This window comes from Sceloporus occidentalis, unplaced genomic scaffold (genome assembly GCF_023333645.1).
Source record: "Sceloporus occidentalis isolate IW3139 unplaced genomic scaffold, rSceOcc1.0.p SCAF_182, whole genome shotgun sequence".
NCBI classification, from domain to species: domain Eukaryota; kingdom Metazoa; phylum Chordata; class Lepidosauria; order Squamata; family Phrynosomatidae; genus Sceloporus; species Sceloporus occidentalis.
This window is the reverse complement of record NW_028317162.1, coordinates 1,602,502-1,626,069: the sequence shown is the minus strand read 5'-3', so window position 1 is coordinate 1,626,069 and position 23,568 is coordinate 1,602,502. Positions and strand designations below refer to the sequence as shown.

The 23,568-nt window shown below is 46.9% G+C and overlaps 4 protein-coding genes across 4 annotated transcripts; 2 read left to right on the top strand and 2 right to left on the bottom strand.

Annotated features, from left to right (window-relative positions):
* The first annotated feature begins 1,642 nt into the window (after positions 1–1,642).
* On the top strand, positions 1,643–6,283 carry LOC149278744 (kynurenine formamidase-like). Its single transcript, XM_089501814.1, has 11 exons — positions 1,643–1,678; positions 1,893–1,983; positions 2,068–2,172; positions 2,717–2,765; positions 3,022–3,107; positions 3,249–3,321; positions 3,576–3,673; positions 3,755–3,833; positions 3,966–4,101; positions 6,054–6,158; positions 6,254–6,283. Exons 1-11 carry the CDS (start codon positions 1,643–1,645, stop codon positions 6,281–6,283), a joined length of 888 nt encoding a protein of 295 aa, XP_089357940.1.
* Positions 6,284–7,138: 855 nt separating this feature from the next.
* Positions 7,139–8,208, top strand: LOC149278743 (baculoviral IAP repeat-containing protein 5.2-B-like). The gene is made up of 4 exons (XM_089501813.1): positions 7,139–7,291; positions 7,683–7,792; positions 7,872–7,989; positions 8,113–8,208. The coding sequence occupies exons 1-4, from the start codon at positions 7,139–7,141 to the stop codon at positions 8,206–8,208; spliced, it is 477 nt and encodes a 158-aa protein (XP_089357939.1).
* A 616-nt stretch (positions 8,209–8,824) lies between these two features.
* Positions 8,825–11,432, bottom strand: LOC149278742 (uncharacterized). The gene is made up of 7 exons (XM_089501812.1): positions 11,234–11,432; positions 10,981–11,064; positions 10,553–10,641; positions 10,050–10,235; positions 9,628–9,765; positions 9,248–9,440; positions 8,825–9,120 (listed from the first exon to the last, which is right to left on the bottom strand). The coding sequence occupies exons 1-7, from the start codon at positions 11,430–11,432 to the stop codon at positions 8,825–8,827; spliced, it is 1,185 nt and encodes a 394-aa protein (XP_089357938.1).
* A 6,093-nt stretch (positions 11,433–17,525) lies between these two features.
* LOC149278741 (suppressor of cytokine signaling 3-like) lies at positions 17,526–18,125 on the bottom strand. The gene has a single exon (XM_089501831.1). The coding sequence runs from the start codon at positions 18,123–18,125 to the stop codon at positions 17,526–17,528; it is 600 nt and encodes a 199-aa protein (XP_089357957.1).
* Positions 18,126–23,568: the final 5,443 nt, after the last annotated feature.

The window sequence follows — 23,568 nt, the reverse complement described above, 5'->3', positions numbered from 1 at the left end:
CGGGAACTTCCTACCTGAGCCGAGGTTAACCCTTTCATAGCCCGTGGTGACTCTTCTATGCCGTGACTCGCCAAATGTGTCTAGTACCGGTCGTCATGGAAACCTTGTCATTTATTAGACATACACTTAACTGAGCCACCTGCATTCAAGCAGGGGTATTAACCATAACATACTGGAAGCAAAAGCACCAACTCAACACACCGTTTGTAGAACCCCACGGACTAATGGTTTTTCCGTATTGATCTTTGCTGTTTAGAAAGCTGAACAAACACATAAGTCTCTTCTTTGTCTCCCGCTGATTACTCCGTAAACGTAACCTTTTGATCCACTTTGTTAAATAATTCGATCCACCGCGTCTCCTTTTCTTGCTTCGGTCCGCAGAAGATCCTCGCTGACGGCTCCGGAGTCCGGGGGGGGGTTTACCAATCGATAAAATTCCTTCCGCTCCTGATCAACGTCCATTTATCATCCAAATGTGTTTTTTCTGGGCCTTTTCAGTAAAAAAGTGACTTTATGAGGTCAAAAGACAAAAGATGGAGCACCGACCGGATTAAATGCGATGCAAGGTTTGCTCCTGGCCTTCAGGGGTTTTTACCCCAATCTTAGGGTTAAAGGGCAGGTCCTTGGGCAGGTCCTTGGGAGAGATTCTAATCTGATTTAATGCTATCCGAGCTTCCTGATTGGTGCTTTTCTCACTGCTATCGCACAGCTGGACTCCCTGCTTGAATGCAGGTGGATTTTACTCACTTTTTTCCGGTGATTGAGAATTATACATCTTTCTGAGCTAGTTAGGAGGGACTGAGGAGTCGGATCCCTATAGGGAGAGAGCGTTGACACAGACATTTCAGGTCAGAGTCCCAGAGAGACAAACACATGCGGAGACAGTATACGGAGAGCACAGAGAGAGAGAGACAGTATACAGAGAGCGCACATACAGAGACATTATACAGAGAGCGCACGTACAGAGACATTATACAGAGAGCGCACGTACAGAGACATTATACAGAGAGCGCACGTACAGAGACAGCACATAGAGTGACACTATACAGAGAGCGCACATAAAGAGACAGTATACAGAGAGCGCACCTACAGAGACAGTATACAGAGAGCGTACATAAAGAGGCAGTATACAGAGAACGCACATATAGATACAGTATACAGAGACAGTATACAGAGACAGTATACAGAGAGCGTACATAAAGAGGCAGTATACAGAGAGCGCACATACAGATACAGTATACAGCGACAGTATACGGAGAGCACACAGACAGAGAGACAGTAAACAGAGCGTACATAGACAGTATACAGAGAAAAACCACATACAGAGACAGTATACGGAGAGCACACAGCACATAGAGAGAGACAGCACATAAAGAGACGGTATACAGAGATACAGCACATAGAGTGACACTAAACAGAGAGCGTACATAGAGACGGTATACAGAGATACAGCACATACAGTGACACTATACCGAGAGCGCACAGCACATAGAGAGAGACAGCACATACAGTGACACTATACCGAGAGCACACAGCACATAGAGAGAGACAGCACATACAGTGACACTATACCGAGAGCGCACAGAGAGACAGCACACCATACACAGAGATAATTACAAATCGCACAGAGACGGTAGACAGCATGGCCAGCGACGGTTGGAGAACGCTGGGGAGAGAGGTGAGTGACCCCCTGGTTAATGTCTTCCACATGCTGTGCGTGACACGTGTTAGTGTATTCTGGGGCACATGTGCTGGTTATGGGGCATGTGGGCTTCACTTGGAAACCTGGGGCAAATAAGTTGTGGGGGGGAACATGCAACACCGAGGAGCACGAGAACACCTTGGATTAGAGATGGGGCAATATGTTTTACTCTGGACTTCCCCCCCCCCAGGAACTGGAGCACCAGTACTCCCCCAGTCACTGGTCCCCACGCCTGGACAAGGATGTAGTGATAGATGCCCATGTGAAGGAGACTACAGAAGGTGGGCGCAGGCTGGTGGGCGCACCGCGGGGGTCTTGGCTCGAAACGTATTTCTTATCTAATCTGTCTGTTCTTATACTTTAAGGCACCAGATTATCGCGTACGAAGACGCGCGCTACACTGAACATCCCCTACGGAGAAAGAGAGAGCGAGAAACTGGACCTGTACCTGCCCCAGGAGACCCCAAGTGGTGAGACCTACGGGGAATGAGGGGCTTCTACCGGGAATGAGGGGCTTCCTGTGACAGCTAGACTGGAAAATACAATGATAACTGGAAATCATTCTAGAACATTCTCTGCCGATATTATTGTACAATGTAGCACTTGGCCAAAGACCAAGTTTGTGAAGATCCATGGAACATCATTTAATTGTCCACCACAGACCCCAGAAAATGTCCACCATGAGCCATGTTGGGTTCCTACCCCTGCCAGTGAGGGCACTGGTCATTCTGCTGGGATAGAAGTCTCAGTTCCGACCAAAGCTTGGCTTTCACCAGTATGCAGACCCATAACAGGAGATCCACCACATCTCGTATCTTGACATCAGTATTATGACATCATCTTCCTGCTCCATAGGTGTTTCTTCATTAGAGCTCATTACACCGTGTCTCGGCTGTCTGTCCGTCCTGTTACTTTGTATCCGTAGCTTGTCTGTAGCACCTCTAGGGCTGTAGCTCTGAGCTGTAGGACAGGCAACCTCAGACTTTACTGAGTTTTTCTCTCTGTCCGTCACAGGGGGCCCCCTTTTGGTTTACATCCATGGAGGATACTGGCAGTTCCTCAGGTAAAAGAGACCCAAGAAGATCAGGCTGCTTCAGGGGCCATCTGAATGTTCTCACAGATAGGGGGGCTTTAGAATTTGAAAATTGTCGTAATGGTGTTTACAGATTTAATTAAGATGTTTGTATGTTATAAACCCACTTTATGAATGTACAGTGTAAGCAGTCATCTCAACATATGCATTGTTATTCCTCCCCATTAAGTTATATCTCCTTGTGTTGTGCAACTCATTTTAAAAATGGCCCGTTTGTCCTTTTCAGTAAAGAGGAGTCTGGCTTTATGGTGCCCCCACTGGTGTCCCATGGTATTGCGGTGATGGTCATGGACTATGACATCGCCCCTAGAGGTGAGGATACCCTTTAAATGGGCAGTGGCATTGCCTTTGTAGAACTTTAACATAGATGCCAGATTAAAGTTGATGTCTATATTAATGGGTTAATGGTTGGGTTCCTAAAAGAATTGCTGTGAGCCTCCGTTTTCTTTTCAGGTCACATGGACCTCATCATGGACCAAGTGAGACGAAGCATCGCGGTAACCCTGACACAGTATCCACAGTTCACGTGAGTCTAAATAGGTTCATCTGGCATTTATAAGGTCACAAGCCACGCAACGACACCATATCCCCTCATTTCAGGAGGGCAAGAGGGGCACTTTTACATAGGGGGTGTGGTTGGGGGCGAGGCTTTACTAAGACTTTGTACAGGACATTGTGACCTATTAATAGCTATTTTTGTCGGCATTCTGTTGGGGCTTTAAGGGCTGTAGGACACTGTGAGAGATCCATGTTGTTGTGAGTCAGGTTTCCCATTTCCAGAGACGTTTACCTGTGCGGACATTCTGCTGGGGCTCACCTGGTCGCCATGGCACTGGGCACTGATTGGTCAGAATACGGCATATCTCCTAACATTAAAGGTGAATATAACTGTTTACTGTACAAAAGGCTGTACATTTTATGTCTGGTTGTAACTGGCGTTTATTTTTTGTCTGTACCAGGAGCCCTGCTGGTTAGCGGAATTTACGATCTCCTTCCTATCATCCACACCTACGTCAACGATGCCTTGGGAATGTCACAGTGAGTCCACCTGAGGCCTCCATCTCTCTTAGGATGGTCAACCATTGACATAGCGGGCCAGTCTGAGGGCCCGATCTAAGTAGATGATATGATCCATATCCCACCACCTGACAACGTTGTATTTCCCAACAGGGAGGTGGCAGAAAGGAACAGCCCCATACTGTGGGTAGAAAACACCAAAAGCCGAGCCAGTGCTTGCCACATAGCCATCGTGGTGGCAGAGCATGACTCTCCTGAGTTCCAGAGGCAGTCAAAGGAGTACTTCCAGGTACCGTTCTGTTTCTGGATCCCTCCCAGACACCTCTCTTGTTGTATATAATATTTTACACATCTATCCTTCCGGAAATACTACTGATCCCAGGAGTGCTGGCAGGTACTGACCTGTTCCAGTCATTTCCAGTACTTTTCTGTCTCTTGGAGTATTGGAAGGAACATTGAAATACTTCTTCCTCTGGAGGTATTGTGTCTATCCTGGTATTTCCGAACAGCCGTCCATCATGTACGTCCCGTTACTCTACCCTCTATGGGAGTACCACTACTACCCGTCCATCATCTACCTTCTGTTACTCTGCCCCACTATGGGAGTACCACTAGATACCCATCCATCATGTACCTCCTGTTACTCTGCCCTCTATGGGAGTACCACTACTACCCGTCCATCATGTACCTCCTGTTACCCTGCCCTCTATGGGAGTACCACTACTACCCGTCCATCATGTACCTCCTGTTACTCTGCCCTCTATGGGAGTACCACTACTACCCGTCCATCATCTACCTTCTGTTACTCTGCCCTCTATGGGAGTACCACTACTACCCGTCCATCATGTACCTCCTGTTACCCTGCCCTCTATGGGAGTACCACTACTACCCGTCCATCATCTACCTTCTGTTACTCTGCCCTCTATGGGAGTACCACTACTACCCGTCCATCATGTACCTCCTGTTACTCTGCCCTCTATGGGAGTACCACTACTACCCGTCCATCATGTACCTCCTGTTACCCTGCCCTCTATGGGAGTACCACTACTACCCGTCCATCATGTACCTCCTGTTACTCTGCCCTCTATGGGAGTACCACTACTACCCGTCCATCATCTACCTTCTGTTACTCTGCCCTCTATGGGAGTACCACTACTACCCGTCCATCATGTACCTCCTGTTACCCTGCCCTCTATGGGAGTACCACTACTACCCGTCCATCATCTACCTTCTGTTACTCTGCCCTCTATGGGAGTACCACTACTACCCGTCCATCATGTACCTCCTGTTACTCTGCCCTCTATGGGAGTACCACTACTACCCGTCCATCATCTACCTTCTGTTACTCTGCCCTCTATGGGAGTACCACTACTACCCGTCCATCATGTACCTCCTGTTACCCTGCCCTCTATGGGAGTACCACTACTACCCGTCCATCATCTACCTTCTGTTACTCTGCCCTCTATGGGAGTACCACTACTACCCGTCCATCATGTACCTCCTGTTACCCTGCCCTCTATGGGAGTACCACTACTACCCGTCCATCATCTACCTTCTGTTACTCTGCCCTCTATGGGAGTACCACTACTACCCGTCCATCATGTACCTCCTGTTACTCTGCCCTCTATGGGAGTACCACTACTACCCGTCCATCATGTACCTCCTGTTACTCTGCCCTCTATGGGAGTACCACTACTACCCGTCCATTGATGGTGGTATATGAGGAAGGATTTTTCTCCTTCTCCGTGTAACATTTTTGACCGCCAATCTGATTTGGACATTTGGGGCAGGAATGCCCAGTTTTATCATTCTTTATTAATGTCTAACGACCATGGCTTAAAGCAAGTCACTTTTGGACCCCACATCACATTTAGATTCTTGACTGAACTAGAATTTAGAAAGTAGCTGATCTGCGCAGGACATCCTGGGGTCATCGGACGTGGACCTTAACCTTTTGCTTTTTCCCGTACTCCACCCTCATAGAAAAGTCCTTTTTTCCTGCTGGGGAATTTTCCCCATTTATATAGAAATGAAAGAAATCCCTATCGTTCAGATGAACTTAAACATTTTACAACCAATGGGTAGAAATTCCACCTCCATATTGGCTCCTGAATCTAAGACGAGACCAACGACTGATTAAGGTCCGAGTCTTTACAGCAGGAGAAACGGGCGACTAGACGGGGGGCCGGATGAGGGCCGATCTGTTTGCATAAAGCTAAGCATACGGCTCTTTGTTTGCAGAGTCTGAAGTCTCTTGGTCTCGACGTTTGCTTCGCACAAATCGAGGGCACTGATCACTTTGATGTCATCGAGAGATTATCACAGGAAGACTATGAGCTCACGCGGGTAAATCGCCAGGAATCTGTGATGACGAAATATCTGCCGGGGATATACGGCGGGTTCATGGGTGGGATTTTAACGTATTTTTTCTTCATCGACAGCTGATTCTGGAAATCATCACTAAAAATTAATCCGAACAGCGGAAAAGATGCCCGTGTGTATAGAACGTCCGGGCGGCCAATCGGAATCTGCCACCACTGTGATTACTTTTTCATCACGCAATAAAATGTCACAACAAATGACATCATTTGTCATTTGTCGGAAACACTGATTTTAAAAAACAAAAAAATACTATTAGTCAGGAATCTGGGTGTGCCGATGATGTCATAATAACAATAAAGTTGCTTTAAAATAGTCATATATGTGTCATTTGTGGGTGCGGTAAAGAAAAAAACAAGTTTATCATCGAAATCCAGTCAATATTATTTTAAGGCAAACGTGTGATAGGCTACGGCGTCTCTCGAGACTGTTCCAACCAAAATTAGGTCAGTTGGTAGTTATTCCAAGTGTTAATACCATATGGTTCTATTCATTTGTTGCCCACCATGATATTTAACCGTTTCTGGGGACACGTTGTTAAAAGTGTCCTAGTGTCAGCCTTGACTGTTGTCAAATATGAATTATGAGAGTGCTGGGAGTTGGGGTTCTGTTTTGCAAAGTATGCTGCGTCATGAAGAATCTCCACCGCCATTGGTTGTTTTACATTCAAATTCTGAGGTGAACTCTAAACACTAGAGAGGATCCCAGCTTATTATCCTGCAAGGCTGCGGCCATTTGGTTTGCAGACATGAAAATAACCAACCCCACCAGCATGGCTCCCGCAGCTAAACCAGTACAGCCACGTACGATCTCTGGTGTTTAGAGTCTGATCCGTTTCAAAGCTGCGCAACGCGGCATGCCGGGAGTTGTAGTCCGTATCCTTCCCATGGTTCCTCGCTAGGTGAACGTGATTGGCGCAGCGCTCGGTTTGAATTTCGCGGTTGAGAATGATGTTGAAGGACTCTCCACTTGTTTTACCTCCTCTCCGGGACGGGGACCCTCAACTACCCGACGAATGGAGGCTTTACCGTCTGGAGACCCGGATCTCGACCTTCAGCAATTGGCCCTTCACTGAGGGCTGCGCCTGTACCCCCGAGCAGGTGAGAACGGGGCAACCGGAGCGGTGCAGCACCAGTGTGAGCGGGGCCTAGTGGTGTGTGTGAGCCCTCCTGGGGGGGTGACTGGATGCTGCACGGGGGGGTCAGTAAATACCCTGCTGGGGTATGTATTATTGGGGGGGGGGGGTTGAAATTACTGTATCTGGCCTCCCGGAAGTGCTAGTGTTGTTTTAGAACTAAATACCCCTTGGAAGGGTACCGATGCCCTCTGTGTGTAGTTGCATCTGCTATGATGTGGGGCGTCTGCGGGATTGGCTGGTGTCGGGGTATCTGCTATGAAGGGGCATTTGTGTGATTTGTATGTGCGCTGCGGGGCATTTGTGTGTCCTTAATGCCCCTCGTGTGACGTGATGGGGTCTTTTTCTGCTCCTAGATGGCTGAAGCCGGCTTTATTCACTGCCCCACGGGGAACAGCCCGGACGTGGCTCAGTGTTTCTTCTGCCTGAAGGAGCTTGAAGGCTGGGAGCCGGAAGACGACCCCATGTAAGTGCCAACAGTCCCGAGATCCGGGATAAAAGACGGCTTCCCGTTTTATAAATCCGTCTGATAAAATGTTTCTTAGGGAGGAGCACAGGAAGCATTCGCCCGGCTGCCTGTTCATCAGCCTTAAGAAAAAGCCCGAAGCGTTGACACTCAGCGAATTCCTTAAACTGGACAAGGAGCGGGTGAAAATCAAGATGGTGAGTGCCGTGGTACTGGGGGGTCTAGTAACTATTCATAGTGTCCCCCATGAGCGTCGTCCTACTGATAGCTTGACTGTCAGATTAGTAATTGGCACTTTTTCCCCCCCGTCATGTTGATAGCAAAAGAAGATGAGCCTCCATATTGAAATGTTCCAGGCCAACGCCAACACCGTGCGGAGCGCCTTAGAAAAACTGGATGAAGACGAAGTGGCGTGATTTTTATCTCCTTTCCCCTACGGACGCGTGTTCCTGCGTCGCGGATTACCCGTTTTTTTTAATTGGACGACACGTTTAAAACGCAGACTTCATCAAAATATTTTTATTGTGTTGTTTGGCCCCAAATCCATTGTTTGTTCAACCCTTTCAGACCTTTTTATGTAACAATCCCCCCTGTAAATATATATGACCTGTCTCTTTTTATTCTTTTCATCATGAGCGCTACTGACCCTTCCGGGCTGTTGTACATTTCTGATTTTATGTTCTCTTTGAGGAATTTTTACAATAAAAAAATATATACCAAACTAAACTGGAAATAAAATATTTTCTTATGTATTAAGATGTATTTCTAGAATAGCTCATCCACCCTCCGCTCATGAAAGACGGCTGGAATGCTTTACTGCTGCTGCAAAACATGAGCGTCTGTCTCGTTCCTTGCGCATCATCATCTTGAAGACCCAAAAAATTGAAATATTCAATATTTTTTATTTGAAGGCATTTTGCTATAATTTAGTTACAGATCCTCGCATCTTCCAGTCATTTCTTAAATATAACTGATTTACATAAATCAGTGGGTGACCTTGGGCGACCTCTGTGTCGAGGTCACTGTGCTCGTTTAGCTCTGCACCCCGGCGTTTCGTCGAAGGACCTGCTTGAGTTTTTCCAGGGCCTGCCGCGTGTTTAGCTCGGAGATGTCGCGATGCCAAACCATCCTCACGCAGCTGGGTGAGAAGGACAGTGCACTCACGCTCACTCCTTGTCCGCTTTCTCGCTCTGCGGGGCTCACCGCGCTCAGCTGCTCGCACAAGTCTTGAGCGGGAAGCAGCTTCTCGTTCATGGACAGTAAAACAATGTTGGTCTCCACAGCCGCCGGGTCCGAGGTGCAAAGCGGGGAGCCTATTTCTTGTACACCTGTGGAGGAACATAGCTGAGAAATTCGATTGGTCAATCCAAGAGTGGGAATCTATGGCGCCCTAAAGGTCGTTGGCGAGGAATGTATCCAGCGTATTGGGGCAAAACTCTGAGAAAGTCCACTTACCCTTGGCGAACATTTTAGCGTTTTGGTGATCCAAAGCCACGTTCTCCTGAGCCCGATTAAAAGCAACCAAGCCAGCTGCGGCTAGCACACCCGCCTGGCGCATGCCCCCACCAAGCAGCTTCCTCACACGCCGAGCATCCGCCACAAACTGTGCTGTCCCTCCAAGAAGGGAACCGACAGGAGCACCAAGACCCTAAAACAGAATGAGGCATATTACACACCCCAGCTTGGGGCAGGACAATGGATCCCTTTATGAAGATGACCCATTGTGTCCAGGGCCCTTTATTGCCTTCTGCTCTATGTTACCCACTAACCCCCTCCCTGATGTCTACCTATCGGGCTGGCTTTCTCTACCTGCCACCAAACCCCGTTGGCCGTACTTTGGACAGACAGAGGGACACCGAGTCGCAGAACCGAACAATCTCTGCTGGATCCGCACGCAGCGACTGGGCAGCGTTTAGTAGCCGAGCGCCATCCAGGTGAACTTTAAGCCCATACCGGTCAGCAAGTCTCCGGACCTGCGGAGATAAGACAAACCCGTGGGTTCTTACACATTAATTACCAACGGCTACAGCGGGATGACCCATTCACTCCATCGGTTAAAACACGCAGACCCTTTTTTTTTTTTTTTTTAGTAAATATCACAATCGCCCCAAACATATAAATTACCTTAATATCAATCAGTACATGAAACTTGGTTATTGTTACTTCATACAGACAACAGACAATTTTGTATTCCCTGCAAACCAAGGGGTGAGGAGGTAAACCTGGTGGAAACTCCCGGACGCAAAGGAGCACTCACCTCCTCCATGTAGGACACGGGCAAGACGCGCCCGCCCATGCGATTGTGGCTGTTCTCCAAGCAGATAAGACGTGTCTCCGCGTAGTGAGGATCGGGGAACCCGTGCTGGATCTTACTCTCCAGATCTCGCAGGTCGAGGCGCCCGTCGCTGAGGGTCCTCACCGGACGGACAAACACTCCAGCGATCTACAGACGAGAGACTCATCAATAAAAAATAATCGCATGATGGACTGATTATGGCCAGCGTCTCGGGGAGGGAGGGTCGCGTCGGGGTTCAGCATTCTGATTCCCTACATCTATGGAGGGGTAACACTCCTCCTTCTCAGGCATCCAATGAGGATGTGGCATGTTCACTCTACGATGCGTGAATGCTCAATGATGATGTCATATTTATCTTTGTCTCTCATGCTTTTGTACATACGGTGTTACTGTCCTTCTAAAACGAAAAGATATCTGATGAAGCCACAAGGGGGGATAACGGAGCGTCGGAGGACATATCTCACCTGCGCGGCACCTCCTTGCTCATATATGTACATGTGCGATTCGTCTCCTACGATGATCTCGGCTCCTCTGGTCCGGCAGTGGCACATCACTGTGACGACAGGTGGGAGAAGGCTGAGCTCGCTAAGTACCACGTCCCAAATTACATAGAGCCTCCACCGAAGGTTCCACGACTATTACGTCTGGTCAATGGGGGGAACTACTGGACGAAAACTCCCAGGGGGTTCAGAAGCATACTGGGGTTTATAGTCAATCGTAGACCTTCTGAGGCTTATTTTACATCATTTCCTAGAATAATATTTGGGGTTTAAAGGTTCCTCAGCTCCCGTGATGGACTAATATATATATATATATAAAACAGAACAATAATGTGTCTGGGACTTGGCGTCTGAGATAGTTCTGGTTCTACAGGAGCCGAGAAGGTATCTACCTGAGATCAGGTTCCCCATAGTCCCAGAAGTCACAAAAAGAGCATCTTCCGTTCCAAGTATCTGGGCAGCCCGACGCTGGATCTCTACAGAGAAATGAGACGGAACGTTAGACGGGAACAGACAACACGTAACATTCTATTTACAGAGCGCTGGCAGATTCCGCAGCACCGGTGCAGGAGAAGAGGGCCACGCTCTCAGAAGCTTACAATCTATTAAGCGCGCTCTCCAAGTCTTCAAGGGTTTGGCAATTACCATTCACGGTGGGGTCTTCTCCATAAACATCGTCCCCCACCTTGGCCTCCGCCATAGCTTTTCGCATCTCGGCGCAGGGCTGCGTCACCGTGTCACTGCGCAGGTCCACCACCTGCACCCCTTCTTGGACCTCTGTGGATCTATACATGGAACGGACTCCTCCGACTGTCCCCGGGACATCTGAAGTCCTTTGCTCCATAGCTTTCCACCGGCACCTGGACTAGATTAACAGAAGAGGTTCTTTAATACCGAGCGGTGTGTGCGACGGATATGCTTTATATAGTGGACTTACAGGCTTTATAGCAGCCCTATAGAAGCAGCCCAGGCCCACCGTCAGCCTCGCAGCAGTCATCACACCCCCCCCCCAACGAGTGGAATTTGGACGCCACAGTGCATTGTGGGTTAATCCACGGGTTCTTACGTAGGCACAGTGCCCCACCTGCTGGCAGACTACAAGCACAGCACTCCAAAGGGCAATATCGTAAGATTGCGGGGATTGTGCCCCAAAATCCTCTCCCAAAAGTGCAGGGTCTGACTTTTTTAACCCAAAGACCGTTTGAAATCCCCCCCCCCACCCCGACGATAGGGCAACAAAAATGTTGAATGGTTTGCAACATAAATATGATCAGAAAAGATGAAAGAATCTCAGTATTTATGGCTCGGGGGGGGAGAGAGGATTTAAAGGGATTAAACAACAGACAGGAGGAGGTGGAATGTAAGGAAGCTTTACTTTACTGAGAGGGTGGTAGATAACTGGGGCAGCCTCCCAGCAGAGGTGGTAGAGGGTAATACAGTGAGGGGATTTAAACATGCATGGGATGGACATACGGCTCCTGAATCTAAGACGAGACCAACGACTATGGTTTGATTCCTTACAGCAGTAAAAATGGGCTATGATTCTGTAAACTGCTGTTGAGGGTGTAACTCTCATCACTCTAAACCAAGCCTCTGTATAAGGGGTAGGATTGGAATCTCCTACAATCCCCCCCCCCCCCCCGGGCCACCAAATGCTCTTCTGTCATCATAACATCAAAGCATGAAGAGCAGCTGCAGCGCCTTCTATTTTGAGTGATACCATGCTATAGGGAGCATAGCTTTAGGGACACCCGTTCTCAGACGCCCATTCCTGCTCCTGGGACGCCCGGGGCTGGTGTTTCCAGTAACCGCGAGATAATGGATATAATTAGATCACCTTGGCCGTGGCGCATGCTGCTCCTGTCTAATTAACACGTCCTCGTTCTGTCATAAACATTACCGTAAAGGTATTTTGAGGCCAAGCGAAGCTAAACAATCACCGCTCAAGAAAACCTTCAAAAATGAAGCACGTATTCGGAGTAAATGTAACAATGTTGCAATGTGACCTTTTTGGAAACTGTGACGTAAATTGCAAAATTACTAAACTAAAACAGGAAAAGTCATTTTATTTAACCAGAATTTTCTTGTATATTACATTGTAAAAAATGTTGCTAATTTTTTTTAAATTTAACCTTTTTTTTGTATTTTTTTAGTATAAATATTTTTACATTTTTTTAGCAATTTTTTTACTTAACCGTTTTCTTGTATTTTTTATTATAAAGATTTTTTTTGTATCTTAAATTAACATTCTAAAAATATTTTTTGCTTTTGTTTTATTTAACCAACATTTTGTTGTATTTTTTATTATAGTTTTTTTTTGTATCTAAAAATAACAGTATAAAATGATTTTTGCTATTATTTTATGTAAAACAGACAATGGCATTCATACGATTTTTGCTAAACCCCCCCCCACAAGTCTCCCATAAGGTTTTCCTGTTCTAAATACTATATAGCCACTTCTGCTGGTTTCTGGATCCCGGCAGCTTGAGAAGAAGACAGATCCGGGGTAAATTCGACTACTTCTGTGCTAGCCGCGGGATAACCTGATCTACCCGTTCACGTTTTTGGTCTATTTCTTGTTTATATCTTCAGAAAGGATGAGCCACTTTGTTTGTACCCCTGATAGACCCCCCAAGTGACCCTATTTAGTTTGTCCAGTCCCTCTTTGCGCCTCCTCCTTTTAATTTCTTTACATTGGCGGGGGATTCTAAATGTCATTTTTCCTGGATTTTATTGTTCTTTTCTGGGTGAGAATTCTTCTTTTTTAAATACAATGTAGGTGTGGCTATACGTTAACTCTTCTCTTATTGGCTATGCCCCAGCCTATGAGGGGCTCCTTCTCCATCCTGCACTCACCCCACCCAAAACGTCTTTAATTTTTCATTTGATGGGGTAGTCCTTCTGTTGGGTAACACTATCACGACCTCAACATTTGGGGACACCAAATCGGGACACCTGTGTTGGGCGTGTGGCAAGAGGCAGGGTTGGGCAGGGCCAGACCTAAAAGTGGGCAGCGTCCAGAGGCGTAGCCCATCATACTCAAAGAGTCACCTCTTAGTGGCAGGGCATCACATGAAGGGCCAAAGGGGATCTCCAATGTTGGCTTTTACAGTTCCTGGGAAGATAAGGAGATCTCCTCAACTGGGCCATGATCCTGACTGCCTCCAAGATCAGGAGAGTGAGGCAGCCACACGAGACAGCTGGACGGCGCCTGAAAAACCCGCGACACTTGAGAGGAATGGGCTAGGCTGGCCACTTTTCCAGATCAACCTGGCACGAGTCGCACTTGAAGGACATCGGCGCACCTGGGAGACTCCGGGAGCGACTCTGAATCCTCCGGGTCGCGGAAGCAGGGTCATGACACGCCCCACTCCCCGCCCATTTCCCCCTTAAATCAGCCCATTGATGTCAGTGGGGCCACCTGCGACGTCAACAGGTAGTCCTGGCCGCATCTCACAAGGGGGGCTTTGGGTAGGCGTAGACTAAAAGTTCCCAGGTATGGACATCGGCATCTTTCCTGGAGCCATCAGACCTCGGTACTTATGGGACTTAAGTGCGCGATCCGGGGCCCTAAAACAACGCCTCAGGATCCGGTGACTTGGTGACTCTTCCAGGCCCCGATTGTCTTCTCCTGCGGATGCCTTCAGCCCGTTCCTGAAAACGTCCATAAGCTCATGGAATACAGTTAAAGAAAGACGTTGGATCATCCCCGGGGTTTGGCCGCGTCCGCCATGTTTTCATAAGACCCCCCCCCCCCTCCGCCCTCGGCACGTGGCATTGTGTATTTGGACGTCGGTAAGGGATTCCCTGGCGCTCCCCGCTGCACCCACTCCACGCCCCGGCTTCGGCAGACAGGGCTCCCTCCCTCGTCAAGCCCTGCAGCTGGGTTTCGGAGCTCTGGATGACGGCAGAGCTTTGGAATCCGCCGTGGACACGGTCTGGAAAATGTGAAAGAGTGGTTTGTTACCATGCCAACAGGAAATAAACAGACTATCACGCCAAAGACCCCCCCCCCCAACAGTCCCCTCACTCGACTTGCCTCATCGTCTTCCCCCATTCAGTATTCTGGGAAGACGATGATTTGGAACCATATCACAAGGGGGCCGCTCCGATTAGAATGTCTGTAAACAAAGGGAAAAACCGTAAACATTCAAAAGTTCGTGTTTTAAGAAGCCGGGAACTCGGAATGACTCAACTGAGAATTATACACCCAAAAAAAACACAAAGGTTAACCCCTCGCAAACATCGCCAACGCCTCGAGATAAGATCTCTCAGTCGTTGGGAAATATCGAAGAGAATCATGGAGATTCTAAAGCTGGGGGGTGGGGGATGCCATCTTTTTAGGTCACGAAGTTTCAGGATATTACATAAACTTTACATACATCCGCTGACCATTCCTGGCAGCCGCATGGTTTGTGACACGGACTCCATACGTCTGATATTTTGAAATAAGGCTCGTGGTTCCTGGAAGCCGTCTGAGAGATAAGTTGGACAATACATGATTCAGAGTGAGTGTAAAAAAGGTAGTCATTTCATTGAATCCCCTCCAGGAGGAGGTGGGATAGGCTCAGATGGTGATGGTCCTGCAGGGCAGTGGATGTTGCTCGGACCCATAGTAGACCTGGGAACGATGTGACGTTATTTGATGTTTTTTTAGTCATAGAGGTGATGGTACGGCTGGCGATCAGCGATTGGTCCGGAGGGCCGTTCATACAGGTTAAGGGGATCTCTTTAACGGTCCCCGTCGCCCCCCCCCCCTCCATTTCCTGGCACCAGGATAGGAATCTGTGTTTCCTCTTTAATCCCGTTACCGTGGAAACAAGGAAGTGCGCAGGGGGCGGGGCTACCAGGAATGTGCCTATTAGGAGGGTGACGCATGAGCCGCATTCCTGAACCTGGAACGGGAATGGGAGGCTTCCCTCCACAACGCCGAGCGCCGCTTAAAGGGCCGGTACACTTTATCACGCGCTCTTAAGATAACAATCACCTCAAACTTACTTATAAGTAATGCTGTGACACATTAACCCCACATGTGCCGGGACGCTGTGACACATTTACCCCCATGTGTGCTGGGACGCTGTGACACATTAACCCCATGTGTGCCGGGACGCTGTGACACATTTACCCCCATGTGTGCCGGGACACTGTGACACATTAACCCCATGTGTGCCGGCACGCTCTGACACATTTACCCCCATATGTGCCGGGACGCTGTGACACATTAACCCCATGTGTGCCGGGACGCTGTGACACATTTACCCCCATGTGTGCCGGGACGCTGTGACACATTAACCCCATGTGGGCCGGGACGCTGTGACACATTTACCCCCATGTGGGCCGGGACACTGTGACACATTAACCCCATATGTGTCGCAGTGTGCCGGCACATATGTGTGTGCTGCCACACTGACACATTAACCTCATGTATGCCAGAACATTGCTATGCATTAACCCCTGTGCTCAATAATTCCGATTAACCCTGTTTCTGTAACATATTAACCCCCGTGTTTGACAGCACTGTTAGGTTCCATATTATTCTTGTGTGACGGTGGGCAGTGACACATCTTATTAACCCCGTAGACTCCTGATTAACCCTTCCCTTAACAGTGCTAAGCAACTATTAAAATTCTGAATGCTGTTAACCCCGCACTGTATCGCCTCCGCAACACTGTAGGGCATGAATACTTTCCTTCATAGCACGCCATCTCCGTTTACCAGGAAATAAAAGTTTCTTTATTCATGTAGTACAGCGGTAGCCAACAAGCAACTCCCATGAGCCTCAGCCAGTGACTGAACCAGCAGCCCAGCATGTGCCGGCCACACTCACACAGATCAAGACTTGCAAACCAGTCTCACGCTCACACACACACTGACTCCAAACGTCATTTTTTTATTCCAATATAAAATATTTTTATTATAAATTACTGAAATGTTTTTTTCCGTGTAAAATATAAATAAGTGCAAACATTTTGGCTCCGGCCACCATGTAAACGCGAGTAGGATCGAGTACTGTAAAAATTCTACCCCTATTTTTTTCGGCCTCTCCAACACCCCGGAGGGTACTTCTGGTGCAAAATTTCTTGTGCAATTATAAGAATAATAATAATAATAATAAAAAAAAAATGCTACGGTCAGAATATCTGATCTGCAAAGATAACCGTTCTTCAATCAGTCACGAATTGCTCAGGGGCAGCCATATTAACCATGGTATTGCTCTTGGGGGAGGTAGCCCTGGCATTTCCTTCTTCGTCAAAAAGTAAGGGCCCTTTTCAATGTTATCATCAAGTTCCAATCATTTTTGTGCAAAAAAAATAAAGTTCAGTCCGCTGGAAGCCCACGGTCAGGTCCATATGGATACTTCCAACTCCCACTGCTCCGAGTACAGGTAATGCCCAGCGGCGGGGACGGGTAACCCCTTTGGCGTCTTGCAGAAGACTTGTTATTTTTTTTTTTTAAGGCTGTATAGGTGATTCTGTAATAAATTAGAAGACCGTATAGCTACGGCTGTACATTCAGTGCGATATCAGACCCCCTGTTCTGGTGTTGCCGAGGAGGAAACCAAGACATGGTCTGTTGGTGCAGCAATGATACTACTCCCCCTGTCCAGCTTCCTGCACCCGGCATGCAACGGGAAGCAGGTTGGGGAAGCAGCGTTTGGTACTGAAGCTGTGCTGGTCCAGATGATCATGTCGACCGGGGATGGACTTCTCCCCTTCTTCTAGAGACCCTCTTAACGGAGTCTCGGCCACCTTTTGGGCCTCTACGCCACTACTCACATCTTTTCTCTTGCCTCAGTCTTCTTGGAGAGCGCCAAGGACTCTCTCTTCAACCTAGACTCTCTCAGACACCACCAGGTGTCCTTAGTATTCCGGCTGGTGGCTCTCAGAATTCATATTCTTTTTTTCCCTCTGATTTTCCCCTTTATGTGCTCGTTCAGTTAAACGGGGGAGTCATATTTCTGCAGAAAATCCTTAATGGGCAAAGGGAGCTGGTCCCGAGCCTCGAAGTTCTCGATCTGTCCGTTGACCGCTTTCCTACAGAGATGCTGCAAGGTGGACACGTTGGAAGACAAAGGCCGCGAAAGGAGCAGAGGAACGCGTTCTCCCCCAGAATAAATATAATAGGACCTCTTTCCGCAGCTCCCAGAATCCTTGGCGGGCATGTAATGTCTGAGAAGCTTCAGGACGCAATCGAACCGCGGCACCGGCTGCGAACTGCGTGGGTCGGTCTGCAGGGAGAACCCGCACGGCTCGCATTGGATGCGCAGGTTTTTGGTACCAGAGTCCGTTTTGACGCTGAGGGTAAAGAAGTGCCGTTTGTCTGAGCTGTCGCGGATCAAGAAGGTACCCGCGGGTTCCGCGCTCAGCAAGAGGTTGGCCTGGCTGCCCGTGACGGTGCTCCAGTAGAAGCCACTCTCCTGGAGTTTGCGTACGGCACTCAGCACCAGGTTGTACTCGCTTCGGGAGGAGAAGGTCTTAAGCCGTAGGCTGGTGTCCAGAGCCCGGCTCATGGTCGGGAATTTGCTCTGCGTGACCATGACTGTTGGAGCCAGCTTGGCCGAAAGAAGGACGGGGCAGCGAGCGTGGATTGAACGTCAGGTGGAGGACTTCAGCCTCGGTGCATAGCAGGGTTCTAGGTGGAAGCAAAGTAAAATATAAGGATTTGGTACAAGAAAGAAGAAGAAAAAGCTCATTCTGACAATTCTGTTCATCCCCATCTGGTCTAACTGCATTGCCGGCGGGGATACAATGTTTTTAGAAGAACATTCTGAATGAGATGATCGCTTGGGTGAGGGACCTTCTCTATGATGAAGCTGCTAATGAGGTCCTTCTCATGACCGGTCTCTCAGAAAAGTCATATTTTCCATCGATTGTACAAACACACATCCCCTTTTGTGTCATTTCACCCACACCAGCTGGGAGCCGTACCCCCTCCCACCGGTCACTGCCACATGGCGTCAGCGAAAACCCCCCCAAAAAAATATTTTGGATTCCCCCAGCTTTAGATGGAAGCGAGCCAATATACTCGTATAAGTATTGAAGACCTCAGAGGTCTCTTCTTCGGTTGTATCACACAACTTCTGAAGTCTACCAATGAGACATCATGTGTTTTGGTGTAGGGAAGACCCCTCCTTGAGTGCCTAAACGCCTATCCTCGGAGGCGAAGAAGTCTCAAAGCACAAATAGCGTCATATTTAAAAGTTACAATCGTTTCCCCTGGATACAGAAAGATACTTTCTGAAACATTTATGCAAAATTGCAATAATGTTTATTTTAAAGTAACTTTTTGTACACAAGAAGAAAGCATCGCATAGCAAAGCAACGCATTCAATAAATAATAACAACAACAAATAAATATGTAAACATAAAACCCGTCGGCAGATCGGCCCCCCATCTCATCTTTCCTGCTGTAAAGATTAAGACCTTAATCGTTGGTCTTGTCTTAGATTCAGGAGCCGTACGCCTATCCCATGCGTGTTTAAATGCCCTCACTGTATCAACCGCTACCACTTCTGCTGGGGGACTGTTCTACTCATCCACTACCCTCTCAGTAGAGTAAAACTTCCTTACACTAGTTTGAAGCCTCTAGTTTTAGATCGTTCTGCTATATAAAGCGCATATGAAGGTACCTGATAATGCTGCGAGCGGATCCTGGGTTTACTGTAAAGCTGATATATTCCCAGCGAGTGCTAGCGAGCAGCCTCTTGTGATACGAGTTACATATAAGTGATCCCATGAGCTCATGCATGTCTTATAATAGGGAGTCCGGCCCTCCTCTACACTAAGCCCGCTCCTCCCCCCCCTCCCCCACCTTTATTCCTGGAACAAGGCTTCCTGTAATCTTACCATTAGTATGTATGATACATAGCACAGGGAGGGCAGCCTTCCAGCCCCAGCCTCCCTTTTCCTGGCAGGGCTCACACAACCATGGCTTCTCCCGGCTCTCAGCGCTGCTTCCTTCCAAGAATCCGCAGGACACACACAGACAATGGCCAGAAGCACCAGTGTGGCCCCTTCTTTTCTTTAAAAAGGGAGGGGGGGACCCAGATGGACCCCACAAGACCCCCATTAAAAAAATAAATATATATTTATATTTATTTAAACTGCTAATTCTAAAATTAAAACTGCTAGTAAATGCAATTTGGCAATTGCTTTATTAAAGAGAGCATTAGGAAGTTTAGGTTGGTAATATTTATTTATATATAATTATATATAATTAGTATCTATCTATAAATATATTATTATATATATAAAATTATAATATATTTAAATATATAATTATATTATTATTATTATTATTTTATTATTATTATGACTCTATATGTTTATTATTGGGTTCTATTTTTGTTCAAAATTATGATTAATACTTTCATTTCTTTTCCTTATCAATAACTGATAGCTTTCAGCTCATATGATAATATATATAATATATATATATATATATATATATATATATATATACAATTCTAAAGGCGTTTCAGATGGGGGATAGATTAATAACGTATTTAGTGTTGTACAACAAATATATAAATAATAACCGTGCGTGTGTTTTTTAATATATAGAGATAGAGAATGAAAGGTTAATGTCACTGGCGAGCGTGTGTGAGCGCGTAGTTATGCGGTTAGCTGTTAATGAATGAAGAAGGAGTGAAATGGTTAATGGGTGCAGGGAGCTAGAAGCCAAACATGAGGAGTGTGGCTCGCTCCCTCCTGCGGTGAAAGGGTTTGGGTGCAGGAAGGGGTTAAACACAGCGTTATTTATGCATTCATTCGGATCCATGGGAGTCCCTCCTCTCTTTCTCCAGTAACTACACAAACACTCCTGCGTTTCTGGGAATCCGGCCTTTGAATACACAGCTGGTGCTTCTCCAGGTGAAATACAAACCAAACGCCGTAGGCAGAACGAACAAAAGCCGTCCCCAGTGAGCGCGAACATGCGCTGCCTCTGCCCGTACTTGGCAGAAATCTGTGGAACAGAAAAAGAGAAGATTTTCCTACAAAAAAAAAATCCTTGATATTTCCTCTGCCGGGAGTGAATGAAAAAACCCAGTGTGTGCCGAGAGGGGCCACCTAGACGGCCTCAAATAAACTTTAGACAAGCAAAGGAAAAATCCTCATCTTCTGAGAAGTGGGAATGGTGACGTTGGTGGGATTTAGGGAGTTGATCCCGCAGCGGGACGGTGGAGAGTGACGCATGGAGCCCTTGCCCCTGTGTGATAATAACAAACTGGAGAAGCCCCTCTGTTTGTGAGAGTGACAGACCGACGAAGCCTCTTTAATATACGCCCGAGGATCAGAGACAGTCCCGAACCGAGACAGTCCCTCTCCGCATCAGTATGGAGTCTTTAGTTGAAGTTGATGTTAAAAAATATGTAACATTACATTATTATTATTATTATTATCTTTTATTTATATAGCGCCAACAGTTTACGCAGCGCATAAGCTTTGGGGACCTCAGGGGTCTCTTATTTAGACAAGTTATATATTTTTTATGTGGGCCCAATAAAAGGTAACAGACAGATAGTGAGTAACACAGACAGTCTGCACTAGCCGATCTGTGTATGGGTAACGCTGACAGTCTGCACTAGCCGATCTGTGTATGGGTAACACTGACAGTCTGCACTAGCCGATCTTTGTATGGGTAACGCTGACAGTCTGCACTAGCCGATCTGTGTATGGGTAACACTTACAGTCTGCACTAGTCGATCTGTGTATGGGTAACGCTGACAGTCTGCACTAGCCGATCTGTGTATGGGTAACGCTGACAGTCTGCACTAGCCGATCTGTGTATGGGTAACGCTGACAGTCTGCACTAGCCGATCTTTGTATGGGTAACACTGACAGTCTGCACTAGCCGATCTGTGTATGGGTAACGCTGACAGTCTGCACTAGCCGATCTGTGTATGGGTAACGCTGACAGTCTGCACTAGCCGATCTGTGTATGGGTGACACTGGCAGACAAATTGCATGTGTGCGTAATGCGAAAAATAATGAGGAAGAAGAATGTTTCTGCTGTAGGAAACATGTTTGTCACATTTCCACAGAAAGCACTAATTCCCCTTAATGAGCTCACGGCGAGTCTGGTGAAATAAAGCTGAAAGCTGCGCGGGCGTGCGGAGGGATTTCCCTAATTCAGCCGAGAGTCTCTGTCAACGTCCCACTTACTATCGCGGGCAACCATTAAAAGATGTCCATAACACGGACACTTAGACCACATGGAAATGAGCCACCGTTAACCCTTCACTGCCAATATTAAAATAAATGTAGGTCACAACCATTTTAACGTTTTCCCCCCCAATATTCCACGTACATCTTAAAAATCAGAATACTATGAAATCAGCAAAAAAAAAAAAAAAGGTTTGTTTCAAATTTAACCCAAATAATTCAGAAATAGGGAAAAAAATTGCCACAATAAAAAAAACCCCAATAAAACCCAGCTAAGTTAACCAAAATGCCCGGATTGCATCCGCAACAGAAGTATTTTTTGTTGCGCGGTGGGAAGTCACCGTATTAGAAATTACCGTAAAAATCTATGATCCCCAAATGACCTTTTTTTCCCCTAAAGAGAAAGGATTAGACAGAAAACAATAGCGGATGATGTGATTTATACTTTCATTTATATGGACAATGAACCAGGTGCTGATGGTTTTGGGAAGTCAGGTAATCAATACTGTTACCGAGAACTGAATGCCTAAGGGAGAACCTTGGACATTTCATAGACACACAACAGGCAACTCAACCACCATGCCGATCTTGTTAACTCTTTTCATATGAGAAGTAGACCTTCTTTGTATCTACAACATCCCCAGCAATTAATTTGCACATAGAATAATGTGATATACACAAGAAACAAGTAACATGCCAAGTGCCCAAGACATTGGATCTCTGGCCGAACAAAAGCAGTCTTTAGTTGAAGATGATACCTTTTGTTGGACCAACAATGGAAACAATGTAGCCTAAAATAAGCTTTTGGGACCATTTGGGTCTTTTTTCAAAGGAGTTTTCATCTTGAAAAGTGACCTCTGAGGTCCCAAAAGCTTATGCACCTACATGTTTTTTTCTGTGTTTGTCCAGAATTGGATGGGAAAAGGTCCATAGAGACAGGGCTTCCAGGTGGCTGTACCCAAAGACCAAGTATCAGGTTGTCATTGACCACACGGACATTCTAAGATACATGAGATTTGCTGGGATCCAGTAACTCTGCTAGGTCTGTATGAGGGTCCCTGTTGTGTTTTTGTCACAGGAGGGGATAACGTAGGTTGAGGAGAAGAACCACCGGTGGTTTTTGACCAGTATATTCTTTTCCTCCAGACCTGGTATGAACGTAGGGAGATATTGGCTGGGACAGGCAAGGCTTGGGAAAACCTTTTGACTGGAATCTTTGGACTTTGGCAAGTTCAAGTTTTGAGTTGAATGGAACATTTAGAACTTCAGTCAAGGAACTTCTCTTTCCCCTTGAGAAATGTTTCTGACCAATATACAATATGAAGACATTCAGATCATAGATAGATGGCATCAGATTATATCTCATCTGACAAAAGTTCCCTTTCTGAGGAATTTTCATACAAATGTGAAATCCCAGATGAAATAGGGAAATTGGGTTTTTCTGTGAAAATACGGCATTTCATTAGGAAAGTACAAGCTCTGCGCAACCTCAAAAACACAACCAGAAGGAAACCCTTTAGACAGTTGTTACTGGAGGGGTAACCTGTTGCCTTAAAGCACAAGAGTTGGTATTACGGTGTTGAGGACCATCTCTATTGTGTCTCCAACAAGATGGGTCCACCGGTGTTGGCCAGAGACACCGGTGGTCATGGAAACCGTGGCTTGTCGTTATTTATAGATACACTTGAGTCACCTGCATTCAAGTAGGGGTATGAACCACAACATATTGGGAGCAAACGCACCAATTACCGTTTGCTCCCAATGTCTTATGTATGATCAGAGAAGGAGCCAGCTGCAGTCTGTGTGACCCTGAGA